The 17,497-nt window shown below is 43.8% G+C and overlaps 1 protein-coding gene across 2 annotated transcripts; it reads left to right on the top strand.

Moving 5' to 3' along the window:
- Positions 1–2,489: 2,489 nt before the first annotated feature.
- On the top strand, positions 2,490–17,332 carry gnb4a (guanine nucleotide binding protein (G protein), beta polypeptide 4a). 2 transcript variants are annotated; one of them, XM_076295122.1, is made up of 10 exons: positions 2,490–2,609; positions 5,894–5,996; positions 7,285–7,323; positions 8,024–8,130; positions 8,709–8,772; positions 10,511–10,673; positions 11,291–11,357; positions 12,055–12,256; positions 13,185–13,401; positions 13,843–17,332. In XM_076295122.1, exons 2-10 carry the CDS (start codon positions 5,940–5,942, stop codon positions 13,947–13,949), a joined length of 1,023 nt encoding a protein of 340 aa, XP_076151237.1. In that variant the 5' UTR covers positions 2,490–2,609; positions 5,894–5,939; the 3' UTR covers positions 13,950–17,332. The 2 variants fall into 2 exon arrangements, with proteins under 2 accessions (XP_076151237.1, XP_076151236.1); XM_076295121.1 differs by lacking the exon at positions 2,490–2,609 and adding an exon at positions 3,647–3,821.
- The last annotated feature ends 165 nt before the right edge of the window (positions 17,333–17,497 follow it).

Raw genomic sequence — 17,497 nt, 5'->3', positions numbered from 1 at the left:
GGTTTCCCTTTTCCAGTGATATTTTTGAGCTATTGAAAGTGAGCAGAAAACACAAATACTTAACCAGAATATTAAACATATTTCAGATGTGAAACCCTTTCTCAATGTTACTGATAAGTTTCTTCTGCATTTTATGTTTGAGAAATATTTCTGCCTTTGTTCTGTAACATCAGAGTGATCTCATCAACAAAAATGTTATTAGTTTGCATGTAGAAAAAGATTTCTTTATTTGATGCTGCACTTTTTTGCTCCAAATTCTATGTGCACATCATTCCAAATGCACAAAAGGATATAGAATGTTTGTTGAAACATACTAAAAGAACTATTATATATCTGTTATGGTCAAATGTCAGACACCACAAGTGTAGTTGAGGGCATTTTCATTACAGGTTGCATATGATACCGTATTAACCAAATGCAGTATAGTAACATTCTAGGTACCCAATACAGGTCCTGACCCCTAAGACTATAGGAGTCCAGCTGTCCACACATGTAAATATTATCTTGTTTGTGTGTGTGTGTGTGTGTGTGTGTGTGTGTGTGTGTGTGTGCATGCAGGTTGGCTTGCTGGCTTGTTTTCCCATAGATATAGCTTTTAGAATAATCTAAAATGTAGCTAACGTTTTAAAAGGGAAAACATAATTTCATCATAATCACTGAGAGTAATAAACGAATACAATAGTTTTGATGATGAAATATTAAATTATACTAAAATCTTTTACATCTTTTAGGTCAAATTTACTGGGTACCTTTCATCTGAAACAATTTAGTTAATCTGCAATGTCATGCAAATTCCAGCATCAGGATACCTATATCAAATTTTACAATTGTGTGTGCATGTATACCAACAACTGAATTTCTCAAATATCACTTTCCTATATAAGTAGCCTACTTCTGTACAGGCAACTATAAATATCTGTATGAACTAAATGCTTATTAAACTATTATAATATTTTAAAATAAAGCCCATTGGTATTTAATACAATATGTTTGTGGTTTTCTTTTTTGTTGTAATGAAGATGATGGGGCCAGCTCTGGATGGAGCCAGAGCCTCGCACAGCTACGGCTCTGGGTGGAGCAGCATACTAGTGCCCTCTATTGGCCTTCAATATTATGCACTAGCTACATCTGGAGTGTAGATGGAAGCATGACATTTCATCTTTTGTTACACACACTTGAGATGTGGTGTATTGGTCTCAGGTGCACTAAGTACGATTTAAAAATTAATTACACTATTCTTATATTTTATTTATTCCTTCATTTGTATTCAGTGTTTATTTGTGGTATTATTTCTGGTGGGTTTTTAGTTATCTAGATTTTCTTGAAATGGTTAATTGACAAACATTAAATGACAATTATGAGAACTTCTTCCTCATTCTAACTGCACAAGTCAGAAGATAAGTATACCTAAATCAGATAAGTGTATCAGATTTACTGTTGGTGGATGCTGTATTTTAAAGCTGCAGTCTCATCAAACAACACTAGATGGTGCCCCAGTACCCTTACACATGTTCTAATGAAATAAAAGAAAATGCAATAAAAATGCAATAAAAATGCATAATGAATATCAAGTAATATAACCTTCAGTGTCATCCTCAGTCAAGGGCCTTGGATATACTGTTTCTGCAAGCAAACGAAAGAATATTCTGGGTTCAGCTCTATAACTGACACTCTCTCCTGGTAGGGAAAGCTGAAATTAGCTTCATGGATTTTTGCATTGTTCAAGGGCAACAGAGAAGATGAAGCCTTGGCTTTGCCAACAGTGTTGTATTTCAAAATCCATCTGCCTCCATCTAAATATACCTCTGATCAGAAATAAGGTTTTAGCTCGTAGCATATTAGGAATCACAAATAACCCGTAATTTAAGTATTTTACCCCGTCTAATGACATAACCTTTGATTCCTCTTATTTTGATTCCTACAACACAATTATTTCCCAAACATTTAATTTTAAAGAAATATAGGCTACATTGCAAATGTATTTTCAAAGGTTTCTATGCTTTCATGGTCTATGTATGCACAGTTAGGCCTACATTATCTAGTTTAGTAGTACATTTAGATAAAATGGCAAATGGGAACATCTCTATTCATAACATAGGCTTGCCTTACATTGGAGATTAAAAGAAAAACATTTGCATTGGTCCATTCTGGTTCCTCTGCTGCTTCACCCTATATCATGAATGAAAAAGACTGGAATAGAGATAAATACATGCACTCATCCAATATTTGTCCTGCTATAATCAGATCATGGATAAAGTAGATATAACAACATAAGACCACTGCTCCTTTAAGACCTCACATCCTCTCTACTACTGGCAACCCCCCACCCCCAACAGCCAGTGTACACACACACACACACACACACACACACACACACACACACACACACACACACACACACACACACCACACACACACACACACACACACACACACACTACCATCACCAGCCCCACCTATGCTTTCCAAGCCCTGATGTAGATCATATTGACTTCTTCCTGTCTGACTCCTCACCGTACTGTCCCATTCAGGACCCCAAGGTCCACTTTACCGTCGTTCTACCAGGAACACAAAGGGACATAGGACGCTCCACACAAAATCATTGCAAGGTAAGCCTGGTGTTCTTAATTGAGATCTTTACTTTTAAAAGTGTGTATAGGTTATAGCTTTTACATTTTACACAATGCTTTTATGCTTTTACACAATGCATTCTGAACAATTTATGGACAGTGTTAGTGCTCAAATTAAAATGGTGTGAACATCTCTTTTGTTGAGCACTTTTATTGGTTTAATTACAGACAATTATGCATGGTAATGGCAGTCATTCCCTCAAAATTGGTTTGGAAACTTAGGAGTTTAACTCCTTCAGTCAAATATGATCTGCAAGTTCATCTGAAATGTTATAGCCAATAAAATATGTATTTAAGTTGCAACCTAGTTGTAAAAGGTCATGAATGTGCAGGTATTCAGTGACAGTGGCTTAGGTAGGCAAAACAAATCTGTCACTAGGGTCACTTATTTCAGGTGCATGTCATTTGGATTTACAGTCACAGTGCTAGCCTGCAGTATACAATACATGTTGCACAAAACACTTGCAATGAACGCATTTTCCTCAAGTAGCCTAGCCTATTCATGGCTCTGTTTGTTGAACATTGGGTAGATTTACCAAAAAGGAGGAAATCAGAGACTTTGGCAATATCAGCACTTGCGCATGCCTAATACATAGGCGATGCACATTTTCGCGCCTGGCTATTAGTGCAATATCATATTTATAGAGGAATGGATAATGATTGATGTGTGGTGCAATATAAAGTAGCACTTAAGCTCTCTGTTAATAACAAATGGCATATCCTACAGACTGCTGGTTAGAGCTGCACTCGCCCTGTACTGGAGGAGGAAGCTGGCAGACAATACCATGTTCGTTTATGGGTTACCCGTAACCACTTGCTAAACAACGTTTCTTTTTCTACAAGATTGTTTTTGTCGTTTTTGCTTTGTGATCAATATAGTATGGAGAAGATATATATTTTTTTTTAAATCAGAGTGCTTTCTTCATGTTTCTGTAAACTGGTTAAGACACACATGTACAATCACTCCCCTACTTTCGACTGTTACCATGTTCCCAATACTAGTATGGGTGTGGTAATCGCCGGGTGAATTGACTAAATTTCGCAAGTTTGACGCGGCGGTGTCCTAATTTTAGGATAATATCGGATATAGGACATACTTTGCATTTCAGAATCTGCTTCACTTAGGAAATATGAATGGTGTCTGAAGGTGGATTCATCTTCAACGTTACTTTAAATTGCCTTTCTCAGCACGTAAGTTTGCTGGCGTTGTTCATGACACCACAAGTAGCTAGCTTGCTACCTAGCTAAGTAGCTGCTGTAAAATAAGACAGCTGGTTAGCAGGCTAAATTAGCTATATAATGGCTAACTAACTCGATGGTTAACCACACTATAAGAGTTTGTTACAACTGTAATACTACTTCATGATTTATCTGTTATTTGATCAAGACGAATATTCAACAAGTTACGGTTAGTTTTCACGTAGCCAGGCCTGTTAGCTTAGGTGGGTCTCCTGTATCCTTTCGCTTAACTTGGCGTTCAGTGCAACCTGTGGGATAACGCAACCTTAGTTCTCTCTAATGTTTTTTAGTCAGGCTTAAACTTCTTATAGTTTACAATCAGTGTAATTATCAGGTTAGCTCTGTATAACATTACAGCCAATTACACTGTGATATTGATGGCATAACTGTATGAAATACCTTTATCCATCCAGCTAGTTAGCGAACGCTTGCTAATTAGCCATGGTGTGAATGTTTTCACTGAAATCAGCTGGGTTGTTTGCTCGGTAACGTTAACTGTTTTTGTTCTTGGTCTCAACTGATCACTGAAGTGATCACGTCTAATTTTCTTTCTATTAACTAGAATTGCCAGTTGCATTTACATTATTCATTCGATCGTTGTAGGGTTGACAAATAACGGGAGTCTCCATGGCATTCCACACCATGTTAGGGTTTTTAGCTATCTTGCTATTTAGATAACGTTAGCTAAACATAGCTCATTCAACGTCACCTCGCGAACGTTCTTGACACTTGTTAATGCCAAATTTCAAATGCCAGAAGCTCTGCTGGTAGTTTACCTTGTCCTATCAACGGAACCTACACGGTCCACAGATTATGTTTGAATTTCGTGTCTGCCACCCGTGGCTGAATGGTAACGTTATACTCAGTGACCCACACACTGTGATTTGTGCCTGTGTTCTTATTTAAATCATTTGTAGACTAAATTTACCTCAGAAGAAATTGGTAAATGATGGTAACGTGAACCTGTTGAATTATGTTCCTATGGTTAGAGATTGTCACCCCGAATGGTTAACAATGCAGCTGATCATGCGCTGTCAAATGTGAGTGTACACCCGTGTTCAGTTGGTGGACTCGAATCAACGTTACCTTTCGGCTGGATTGTTTATGAAAGCATTACGAACAACTAGCTTCCTGTTCTGCAGGAACATTACAGTACGCAAAAAAGAAATAATACCGTTAGTTCCCTGATGAAGTTCAGTGACAAAAAAGAGGAGAGCATGACCTATCACACACAAGGTCACACCCAGCTGCATTTCCTGTAGTTGACACTTCTCCACTGTTTTTAAAGGGTATCTCCAGTATTGCACCACCAGCCTAGTAAAAAGTAGGCCCAAGCAAGCATGTAAGGAATGGATAGAGAAAAATGAGTCATGAGTGATTCATAGCAATGTCATTGTCTTGGTTGTGTTGGGAGAGCTTTAAGAACCCACCTGTCTTATTGCCACTGATATGTGGGCAGCTACCCTGATGTTATGAGTGGCAGAACATTGGCATCACCAGACCTGGAAGTGATGCAGGCTAGTCTATGCTTGTCTAATTCTGTGGCTGGAGAGTGCACCGGCATCACTGAGAGCAGTCTGAGTGTTTTAGGAAGTGGCACCAGACCTTGGTTAAACCTGTTGTCGTGAGAGACTACGCCAAGCAGTTCTTCCTCCATCAAAACAACGAGAGTTGGTTTTTTTTGTGCATTTAGTCTCTTGTGTCTTTGCTGTGGCTCTTGAGTATGGGTTACATCCACAGTGCTCCTGCCCACTGTCACCACAGGCTGTGCGTCCAGACTGGCGACAATGACGTGTTTGTGTCTGGTCATAGCTTTAAATAAGCAGAAGAATGTCCTCAGTGGAAACTCTAGCCAGCTAAATCATACATCCTTGTTGGAAGCAAATTCATGCCAGACCTCCCTTGTACATCAAGTCAGGGGTGAAAATGCATTATCTCTGTCAGACTGTGACTGTCTGTATGTGTGTGTGTGTGTGTGTGTGTGTGTGTGTGTGTGTGTGTGTGTGTGTGTGTATGTGTTGTAGGTGTCAGCAGCAGTGGGCTGTGGAGTGAAGACCCCAGCAGAGGACCATGAGCGAGCTGGAGCAGTTGCGCCAAGAGGCGGAGCAGCTTCGGAATCAGATCCGAGTAAGTGTGTGTGTGTGTGGGGGGCAAGACAGGGATGGACGAGGGCACAGAGGGCCTGGGGGGGGTCCACTCTAATGGTCAGGTGTCCAGCCCGAGGAAATAGAGGCACCATAATTCTGGAGAGCGGTCGCCATTGATAAGGGCGTGTGTTTGGACATAAGCTTATTGGCAGAGAGTGCTCTCATGTGTAAAGGCACTTTCACATGAAGTATTCCCACAAAATCATGCAGGTGATTAAATACTTGTATTCTTATTAGTCTTTACACACTGATGACGGAATTCGTTTACTCTCTGATGTATTTTTAATCACAGCAAATTTTGTTCTTACTGTATGTAAAGACTAATAAGAACACATGTATTTTAATTGCCAGCGTAATTTCATGCTGATAATATATTTCATCCAAAAATTTCGGACCTGATGTGAAAGGGCCTTAAGGCTCTTACCTAAATGTGCCTGTTCTTGCTGACACATAGCAGACATATCCCAGAGTAGAGCAACATCAGTAAATCCCCTTGGTTAGCAGGATTCACTTTACGTTTCAAATTTGTGTTTGTTAGGTTTAGCTCTTTGTAAACAGAAGCTGGTCATACAAAATTACAAATATTTAAGTTTGTGGAATGTTCCCCCATTATGTGCAAGCAGGCTCAGTAGTAATATTAGGCCAATATTTATGGACTTTTATGGAGTTTTATCCAGAGGGATTGTTCAGTTCAGAAGATCAGTCATGTCCAGTGCTTTTGACTCCTCTGGAGTTGCTAAATTGACTCTTTTCTTGAACCAGGTGGTGTGATTTAAGGAGTGCTTTCACCTGAAATGGTGCATAATTAACCAGGTTAAAAATTTGGACAATCTACACCCCCTAAGTTTACTTGAAGTACATTAGGTTATACAGTAGATTCACCACATCAAGCACCCCACATGCAAGAACAGGGTACTAAAGGAAATGTGTTGCTCTTACTGGATATTATATGTATATATTTGTCCTGTATATCAGATACCTGTACATATGACAGCATTTAGTTTTGCTTTAGTATTGCTTTCTGTGTGCAGAAGAACCACAGTTAAGTAATGGCTTGCAGCAGGCCACTGTCTGATTCACATTTACATGACTTTCCCCATTAATGCCTCCAATGAATTCATAATGAGGATCAGTGTTGGGCGGGTGCATGGGGTCTTTGTGAATGAAGTGAAAGCTGTGATTAAAAGAAAAGGGTGACCGGGGAGCCAGTTTTACATAAGGCTGAGTGACGGCAGCACACATTTTTACTCTTTTTCCTCACTCTTCAGGATGCCAGGAAAGCCTGTAGTGACTCCAGTCTGTCCCAGGTAACAACCAGCTCAACCCTTCAGTGCTCACTCTCCCTATCTATATCTCCATCTCTCTCTATCTCTGTCTCATTCTCTATCTCTCTCTCTATAGTTCCCTCTCTAAATCTATCTCTCTCACACTCACTCTTTCCTACACATATACACCCACACACAGATACTCACTCCCACCCAAAAGAACCATTTAAGAGATGTTTTCACGGAAAGAGAGGAGATTCTATGCTTCTTCTCCACTGGCCTGTTTTCAGTAGCTACCATAGCCCAGGCATGCCACACTGCTGCTAACCTACATGTGGAACATGCTCTTAAGTGCTCTGAAATATTAAACACCATCCAGCATGCCAAGGTCTTCCATCAAAATTTAAACATTATCTACCCTTGTGGGTTGGTGTCTGTTTTTTAAATCCATCATTTCAGAGAGGTTTTCTGTTTTGTACTTCTGTATCCATATCACTGTCTGTTTCAGGCAAATAAGTGGTTGATTCGCCATTGCCAGTGGTTGACATCGCTGTTAGCGCTTAAGTGATAAAGTTCCAAGTTCAGTGTCTGCACCTGGAGACACAGAATGTTCTAGAGGGAGGGGGGGGGGGGGCGGGCGGCATGTCCACACTGTTGTGTAAAAATAATTGGCTAAAATAGTCTGTTTGGTAAGTAGACATGTCAATGACGTTGTTTTCCTCCTCTTGGGCTCCTCTGTCAGATCACGGCCGGTCTGGATTCGGTGGGGCGGATCCAGATGAGGACCCGGCGGACCCTCCGCGGCCACCTTGCCAAAATCTACGCCATGCACTGGGCCACGGATTCCAGGTCAGTGCTCCGTGTCGTTGGAGCGGTGGTGGGGGTAGGGGGTGAGAGAGGACCTGGGGTGGGTAGGGGGTGAGAGAGGACCTGGGGTGGGGAGGGGAAGGGAAGGGTAGGGAGGGGGGTGAGGGATGGAGGATGTCTCTACAGAGCGCGGCCAGCGCTGTCAGCTCTCTCACTCAATTATACATGAAACGGCTCCCGACTCAGGGGGTATCCTGAGATCATTCTCTCTCCCGTGGCCACCCCCCACCCCTCCTCCTCCATGGTTATCGGCTTCCTTCCCCCTCACACACACACACACACATACGCACACACGCACACACACACACACACTCTCTCACTGAAGCACACCCAAAGCTCACACACATAGATTCATATCCCTCCCTCTAATGCCCCCTGCATCTGTGTTCCAGCAGAAGGGCAGGGAGCTGGGTGCCAACTGCCCCTCTGCTGTGTGAAGGTCGCCAGGGCTCTCTCCTATGTTGCCATATGTGTTACTCACATCTTAGAAATGCTGTCCTTGACCCCTTGGTGTGTGTGTGTGTGTGTGTGTGTGTGTGTGTGGCCTTTCCAACGTGCAGGCTCCTTGTCAGTGCTTCCCAAGATGGCAAACTGATCATTTGGGACAGCTACACCACAAACAAGGTAATTGTGCCAGGCTATGACTGTTGGTGAAAACCATATATGTATTATATAGAATTAGAGAGAGGGAGGAAGTACTGCCCCCATTCATTTCAGTAGACCATGCTTGGCTAGCTACGGCAGCCAAAAAAGTTAAAAATTCACCGCCACCATCTTTTTCAAAATGCCGTTTCACAGGGCTCATTTCCGTCACCAGCTAGAGTTAGCTAATTAGGTGTCACATTACAGATGGAGACAGTGTAGAGTAGGGGTGGGCGATATGGACAAAAATAATATCTTGATATTTTTTGTGATTTTGACGATAACGATAATTAGTTGATATCCTTTATTTTTTTATTTTTTTTAAAGTCTGAGTTACTTTACAGCTCATTATTTATGAATAGCATCAATACAATAATAACCAATAACCTAACCTGTGACTTTTTAACCAAATCAACCAATGCATTGTCACTCTATAACACATTTCCAATTTTGCCCCCACTTGTGTGTGTGGCAATGACATGGTCTAGCCAGCTACATTAGAGAAGATGAATAGGCCCAAGTTTCCCAAGAGAAAGTCTGAAGCTGAAGTTCCTTTCAAAAATCTTTACTTAGGATTCACTGTAAAACTAAGCAGATTAACAGAGTACATCTCAGTTATTTCCTTCGATGTTTTGTTTAACAGAAATCATGTAGGCTAGCATTCCAAATTACAGAATAGAAACTAATGCGTTAGCTTATGGCTAATGTATATGAGAAATCCCATAGAGATGCTAACGGTTAGCATAATCGATACACGTAGATATTTAATGCGAACTTCAGTCAATTTACAAAAGGGTTACATGAGAAGAGTTCTTTGTTTACAACTGACTATTAAAATACTCAAAGGCTAATGTTTTCTCTCCATATAATACCATGTAGGAAAAATGTGACTCTCTCATCAATGCTACGTGAACAGAGCTCTGCACAAAATCCCAAGTACATCTTGGTCATGACTGCGCTACACAAAATAAACATTAGGCCTGCGTGTGACAAGGTGGACCCACTAGCGATCATGTGACATTTGCTCTGCTGCAACCAGGGGCTTCTCTCGCATACACCTCCTGTAGTGTAGTCCTTTAGTGAATGTATGGGGTTTCAATGCGTGTTTTTTCCCCATAAGTAATTTAAATACTCGATAATGTAAATTTGCACATCGTTAAAACAACAATCACGATATTATCGCAGACGATATATATCGCCCACCCCTAGTGTAGAGTACAACAGTATGTCATAGATGCAGATTGATAGTTGAGCTGGCAATTATCTGCTGGGAGGATCAGCCAATCCACATTGATGACATATTTGTGGCCATCAGAAATGTGGCACCTAATTGGCTTGTTTGTGAAAATGGGGCCAGAAGTGAGCCCATGTCAGACAGCATTTTTAAAGATGGTGGCAGCCAACTTGGAAGCTAATTGGCTAAAGCTAACCCTCCATATCCTGAGGAAAATACCCAGACTTAAAACACAGCTCACTATCTGGTGCGTTTCCCAATTCTGCTACTTGGGCCCATATTGCTTCTCAAAAACGCAAAAGATGGCAAAAGGCCTTGTTCAGCCCAATCCAAGCCTGCAAGTCAGCAAAGGGTGCTATGAAATTGCTTGCATAAGTTGCCTTGCATGTCATCTGAGTGAGCTGATGGTAACGATGGTGTGTGTGTGCGTGCGTGTGTGTGCGTGTGCGCGTGCGTGTGTGTGTGTGTGTGTGTGTGTTTTGCCAGATGCATGCCATCCCCCTGCGCTCCTCCTGGGTGATGACCTGTGCCTACGCTCCCTCTGGCAACTACGTGGCCTGCGGAGGCCTGGACAACATCTGCTCCATCTACAGCCTGAAGACCCGCGAGGGCAACGTCCGTGTCACCCGCGAGCTGCCTGGCCACACAGGTCAGTCCGAGTGGAACGCCTGTGGCCGCCACGGCCCTCGCGTCACGTCCTCCCACAGGCCACTGGCGCATGTTTTAGATGCTGTCGATAGGGCCGGAGTGCTTACAAGACTCGTGTAGCTCAAATGTCCAGCGCTCCGGCAAGGCCAAAGTCACAGGGTTCAGGTTCAAGGGCGCCACCGCTGTGAAGCGCTGCTGAAATAAGACCTCACCGCAGGCCGATGTCAGTCTCTGTGCGTAGAGTCTGATGACGAGTGAGCGAAGTCCGTGAAATGAACCTCTCTTGCAGGGTTTGATTGGATTTAGCCACATTTGTTCCCAAATTGGGTAGTTGTGAGAGGATTTCATGCCTTGCTCCTCTTCTGATGTGGATGGACCTAGTGAATGTCAAGACAGACGGGCCACTGTGACAGTCTAAGTATCGTCATGCTCTGCTGTTGGGAGCTGATTTTAGTCAGTGACTGACACGCTGAATAAACAGTCATGTTGTTAATGTTGTAGTACCGGTGATATGGCTGAACATGTTGACGTTTGCATTAAAAAATCCAGTGTCCAGTGATACTGTAGTCAGTACAGTGCACCTGACCCCCTTGTCTGTGTCTGTGTGTGTATGTGCAGGTTACTTGTCCTGTTGTCGCTTCCTGGATGACAGCCAGATCCTCACCAGTTCAGGAGACACCACATGGTGAGTTCAGAGCCGAGAGGCGGCAGATCTGACATTTAACATTCACAGCCTAACCTTTCGTCGTGCCGCTGCTAGCCACGCGGCAGCAGCTGTGACGTGCACTCCACACACTGTACTGCCGTTTACCGCTGCGTCTCCTAGAGCAGGCTAAATTGGGCCATTTGTTCAGATGATGATGATGATGATTATGATGCCATGGTTTATTCCAGCACTGCCTTTGTGCAGGAAGGCTCAGGTTGGATCGCTAATGTTAATGAAATATTGAAATGCTCCCTAGGCAGAGTGCCTGTTGATGTTTGTTAAAGACATTTTTGAGTTCCTTGTTAGTCAAAGTCCATGGTCCTAGTTAGCATTCTTAAGACATGCGCACACACACTCTCACACACAAACACTCATCTAACCAGAGGGCGGTGGCTGGGATAAATATTTTATTGGGACAGAAAACCAGCTGACGTGTGTGTGTGTGTGTGTGTGTGTGTGTGTGTGTGTGTGTGTGTGTGTGTGTGTGTGTGTGTGTGTGTGTGTGTGTGTGTGTGTGTGTGTGTGTGTGTGTGTGTGTGTGTGTGTGTGTGTGTGTGTGTGTGTGTGTGTGTGTGTGTGTGTGTGTGTGTGTGTGTGTGCGCATCATTCCCTCTGATGCTGTACGTCATGCTCTGGTGCTCTAAACCCCGCTCCCCGTGCCCCCTTTCTCTTGCAGTGCATTATGGGACATCGAGACAGGCCAGCAGGCCACCAGCTTCACCGGCCACAGCGGCGACGTCATGAGCCTGTCTCTCAGCCCAGACACACGCACCTTCGTGTCCGGGGCCTGCGACGCCTCCGCCAAGCTGTGGGACATCCGCGACGGCATGTGCAGACAGTCCTTCATCGGACACGTGTCCGACATCAACGCTGTCTGTGTGAGTGCCACAGTCTTTGTCTGTCTGTAGTGTGTGTGTGTGTGTGTGTGTGTGTGTGTGTATGTTGACATTTGCATGTGAGAGGTTACAAACGCCATATGCAGACGCACCATCCGCATGAGAGCCAGAATCTCTATCTTTGTGTGTGTGTGTGTGTGAGCATGCATTGGCATATTGGCTCGGCTTACACTACAACTTCAGACGCCTTGCGTAAGCACCATCCGTATTAGTGCCAATGTGCCAATGCCTGTTTGTGTGTGTGTGTGTGTGTGTAGGCAGTGTTTTCACTGGAGCTTTGTCCAGCGTCTCTGTACAGTACTTGGGCATGACTCTGTGTGTGTGTGTGTGTGGACGTTCACACTTCTGCTCTGTGTGATTCTGATCACTATTTTGGGTTTCTGGTGTACATTCTGGTTATGGTGACATGACTACTGTATGAGCCATGATGGGTTATTCAAGTATGTGACGCATAATGTTAAAGTGCCTACTACCCTAAGGCGGTGGATCCCACTGACCAGCGGCAAGCAGCAGGTTTCTTATTGTTCTCTATGGTTCGGCAGCGGAACGGTGGCAGCGCCAGCGTAACACTAGCGTTGAACTTGAACGCTAGCGTAACAAGCTGAGCGTTGTAACGTTACTTAGTTCAACTTTCAAAGCGCAACGCAAGCGTATTCAATTGTCAGTTTAGGCAAAGTGTTTGTGTTACTTAGCAACAATATAGAACTTATTACAGTCTGAGCACTGCGTTACGCATGCCGCCTGCCACTTGCTGCTGGCCAATGTGATCCCCACCTAAGAGGCTTTTGAAAGCCCTGTCCTCAGTGTATGTACTGGTAGCACTGAGCGCACACATTAGACACATACATCTCCTTTTGCATTGAGCTGGTGTATGGTTGTTGATTGGTCCACTTCACCTTGACCCCTGCAGTTCTTCCCCAACGGGAACGCCTTCACCACGGGCTCGGACGACGCCACCTGCAGGCTGTTTGACCTGCGCGCCGACCAGGAGCTCATGATGTACTCCCATGACAACATCATCTGCGGCATCACCTCCGTGGCCTTCTCCAAGAGCGGCCGCCTGCTGCTGGCCGGATACGACGACTTCAACTGCAACGTGTGGGACACGCTGAAGGGAGAGCGCATAGGTAGGACACACTGGTCAGGGCTGGGAAAATCTCCACTGGGGTGATGTTCTTTAGAATGGTATTGTCATGACAACATGCATTCTCTAAACCCTTTGGAGCCTGTTTAAATGTATGAACTTGATAGTTCATGTCATGTGATCATGTAAACTTGTAGTTCATAGTTGAAAGTGCAGGCTTGCCAAGTGAAGTTAACACACTGTCGCACAACTGTAAGCGCACAGCACACGCTGTTGTTGGTGCGTGCAGCAGCTATTTTAAGGAAATTGTGACCAGCTTTGAGTTTTTGAAGTGGATCAGTAGATTAGCTCCCCAGACGTAGCAAAGAAATACTTGACTTGTCAGAGATGAAGGAGGTTCTGCAATGAAGTTGGCAGTCAATAGTTTGGTTGTTCTGGGCACCTTGTCTTGTCTAATTGCTGCTTGGGTTTCCCGTTTCCCCAGGTGTCCTGGCTGGTCATGACAACAGGGTCAGCTGCTTAGGGGTGACAGACGACGGCATGGCTGTGGCCACGGGCTCATGGGATAGCTTCCTGCGGATATGGAACTGATCTCCAGGGGGGCGGGCCCGCGGGAGCAGAAGAGCAGGTCGGTCCGGTCCACAACGCGACCGCAGCACACAAGCCGCCGCCCCAGAGAAGCCAGCCTGCCCCTCCCCTCCCCACCACTCCCCTCCCCACCACACCCAGCCCAACCCTAAACCCATAAAAACACCACATCCATAGACCCCCCCCCCCTCCCACCACTCTACCCCTGCCACCCCACATTACCCCCCCACCCCACCCCAAGTGACCTGGTCCTCTACCGTCCCTGCTCTCCAATCCACCCCTTTTGAACGCCCTGACCCCCACCCTGACCCCCACCCACTCTGTCCAGTCTCACTAGAACCAGGCTTTCCACACATCCTAACTGTCTGTCCTAAAGAGACTAGAAGTTTCCCTCCTGAGGGGTCTCTGGGGGCTCGCCTCCCTCTGAGGGGCCCCTCCACCACCCACCCTGGGAGCCGAGAGGATATGATCCACATTTGTACATATACTTTGGCATTACGTGTGCTCGTGCGCATATAACATATGCACCTCTGACGTGTATGAATGCTTTCTGTGTGTGAAGTCGTCATAGTACGTTCCTGTTTGTCGTCCCGCTTGGATTTTTGTTTTGTTTTTTCTCCCCCCCCCCCCCCCTTTTCCCTTTACCCTTTATTTCCTTTTCCTTCGTCTAATATGTTTACGCGTATTTGCATTCACACGTGAACCGTTGATGCCGTTGGGAGTGCTCATGAGGGTCTGTCTGTGTGGCCCTGGCACTCGTTCTGACCTGCACTCGCCATGTATGGTCACTCACACCCACTTTTCACATTCGATCCTACGGTTCACCTCGTTGGATGTACTGAGGAATAAATGAACGAGTGAATGAACGAGTGAGTGAGTGAATGGAATTGAGCACCTGCACCCACGTTAGTTGCACTGTTGTAGAATGGGCTCTGTGCTGCTTCCTTGTTCTTCATACCCATACAAAACATGCCTGTAAATCACAATGAGCTGTGGTGCTAGTATCAACAAACGAAATTTGACCGTCGGTTTTTAGTTTACCTCTCGTCCGCTTCACATGTCCACTCGAGGCCCGTATCTGACGCCCCGAGCGTGTTAGCTAGTCACGTGTCTGTTCAGCACACACTACTCACAGCCTTGTACCTTTGTCGTGTGAAGTGCTCTTCAATGCTGGTACTGATAGCAAATCTCCCGCAGTGGACACTCAGACTGCAGTCTTAACAAGAGGCCTTTCTTTGTCATTACTGTGTGATCACTTTACTCTTGAGTTCAAGCCCCCCGCCTTCCTTTTTTTGGTGCCAATATTAGCTTGGAAAATTCACCTATACTCAGCACACAGTAGCCAGTAAACTAAAATTGTGCCCATGCCTTCTCATACTCGGTTTGTTTTGTATGCTCAGGACCTCAGACCAGTGTTTACGGTTTAAGGTTGTATCAAGTGCACCCTCGAATGACAAGTATATTTACATGGGAATGGCAATCTGAACTCCAACAGCTAGCCTTACTGCCATAGCTCACTCTAATGGATGGGATAGCCTGATGACTTTTTTTCGTGCCAGTTTGGAAGTTGATGGATTAAAAGCTGTGGTTGCACCATAAGTCGTGTCCTAAATGAGCACCGAGGTCAGTTTGCTCCTAGCCGTATCTGAGTTTGCACTGTGTTGGCGCATACATGAGAACTCAGAAGACTGGTCACTGTCTAGCCCGTATTTCAGGGCCAGCCTGATGGAAAAACGAAGAGAGCCAGGATAAGTGTCCAGTCCGCAAGACGACAGGCTTTGCCCTTAAATATTTTAATCAAGAGTATTTCTCACTGAGGTGCAGCCATGGCCAAATGGTATCACACTGTGAAAGATTTTAAATAGGTAATTGCTCTATGGCCTGTACTTGTGAAGCAGATGCTTATGTTGAAAGTTAGGATTTCAAATAATGCTTTGAATGTTTTCTTTTCTGGAAGAAACTAAATTAATTTATAAATTGACATGTAAAATACTAGATGGCGTCAAGGTGGCATAGTGTTGAAGGTAGAATTAAATAATAGAAATAATTCAATAATTCATCATTATGAATTTACACAATGAAGAAAGAAATATATATTTAGTTTACTGTCAACAGCAACTGTCTGCACTATAAGCATACTATACAGCCTTCATAATTATGAGTATTTGGACTGGTCAGTAAAGCGGCATCATTAGAATAAATGGCTGGCAGGAATCCACAAGTGTAGGCAACTGCTGTGTGGAAGACTATCAAAGGGTCATTTAGAGAAGACATCAACATTTAACAGCTCACTTTTAAGTGTCATCAGTTTTAGGGGCACATTGTTTTTTGTGAATGTCCCCGTCTGAGTGTGTAGATAGAGAGGATAAGCACTAGCCAAGAACCCCTAGAAGTCGTGTTGAGAGTGACAAATGTGTACAAAATAAGTGTGTTTTTTTTCCCGGAGAGAAAGAACTGCTCAGTAGTTTTGGGAAGGAGAGGGTGTAGTGTGACCATAAGTGAAGTTCTTATTTGGCGTGGTGATGTTTTTGGTGCCAAAGTGTTTCCAGGAGCCCATGCTGGAGAGCTGAGACGATTGCCTCATCGTTAGGAATTCTTATCAACCACGTGATGAAAACAAGCCTGCCAGGAAGTGAACTGGCTGGTCTTGCAGAGAGAGAGAGAAAAGAAGAGTGTGGGGTGAGAGACTGAGAGGAGAAAGTGCAGTCGGCTCTTTACACAGAGATGTTTCTATACTGCCACATTAAAAAGCTTCCTGGCGACACACAAGTAGAGCACACATACATACACTGAGCATTCCAGATTTGCAGACAAGCGTGCATGTGTGTATGTGTGTATTGTAGCACAGTCATTGTCAGGAAATCATTAACTTTTTGTTTTTAAAAAAACTTTTTATGTGGTTTCACATTTTTTGCGATGCTTTCTGTATGCATCTCTTGCTTTTGCAAAGTCTTCATAACACTGATGGGCGCGTTTCACTCTGAGGTGGGCCACAAGCCCCAGACTAGAATCACAGCTGTCGTTTACAAAAAAGAAATGTAGAGTTAAACTTAATGTGAAATTCAGAAGACGTCCAAGACAAATGGACCAGTATTAACAGGTAAAGCGTAAGTGGTATATCAGTGAATGTGCCTGTAAAAGTCATGACCACTTTCTTTTTTTTCCCTTTTTTAATCTTTTTTTTTAATCCTCTGTGACCTCTACAACACAACTGCAGTATTTTTAATATTTTTCTCATTTAACAAAATACTCAGTAATACTTTTTATTTGTTTTGATTTTTTTCTGAAATGTAAGCATCAGCTTGAAATTGCATTCCTGCCACATTCTCAATCTTTTGACAGAGCTCACTGCCTTTTGACTCCAGTATATCCAAAATTCCTTGATGTTTGGTAATAATTGTTTTCTAAACCCAGGGATTCATATTTTCCTGCAGTGTTGTTGTGTGAATGCTCACTTGCAATTAATTTTTTTTCTTTTTTGAAACATTTTCTTTGTTTGTACACCAGATTGTTTTGTATCTGTACAGTTGTACTGTTGTACCCAGATGTGG

This window comes from Alosa pseudoharengus, unplaced genomic scaffold (assembly GCF_046254945.1).
Source record: "Alosa pseudoharengus isolate Yale_2024_CS ecotype anadromous, Long Island Sound unplaced genomic scaffold, YU_APseudo_1.1 YU_APseudo_1.1_scf_2, whole genome shotgun sequence".
Taxonomy (NCBI): domain Eukaryota; kingdom Metazoa; phylum Chordata; class Actinopteri; order Clupeiformes; family Clupeidae; genus Alosa; species Alosa pseudoharengus.
This window is presented reverse-complemented; position numbering and strand designations above follow the sequence as displayed.

Excerpts from the sequence above, each read along its gene's own strand:
- gnb4a (XM_076295122.1), top strand. The coding sequence starts at position 5,940 with ATGAGCGAGCTGGAGCAGTTGCGCCAAGAGGCGGAGCAGCTTCGGAAT. Across the intron at positions 8,131-8,708 it reads CACTGGGCCACGGATTCCAG|GCTCCTTGTCAGTGCTTCCC; the intron begins GTCAGTGCTCCG and ends TCCAACGTGCAG. Across the intron at positions 8,773-10,510 it reads ACAGCTACACCACAAACAAG|ATGCATGCCATCCCCCTGCG; the intron begins GTAATTGTGCCA and ends GTGTTTTGCCAG.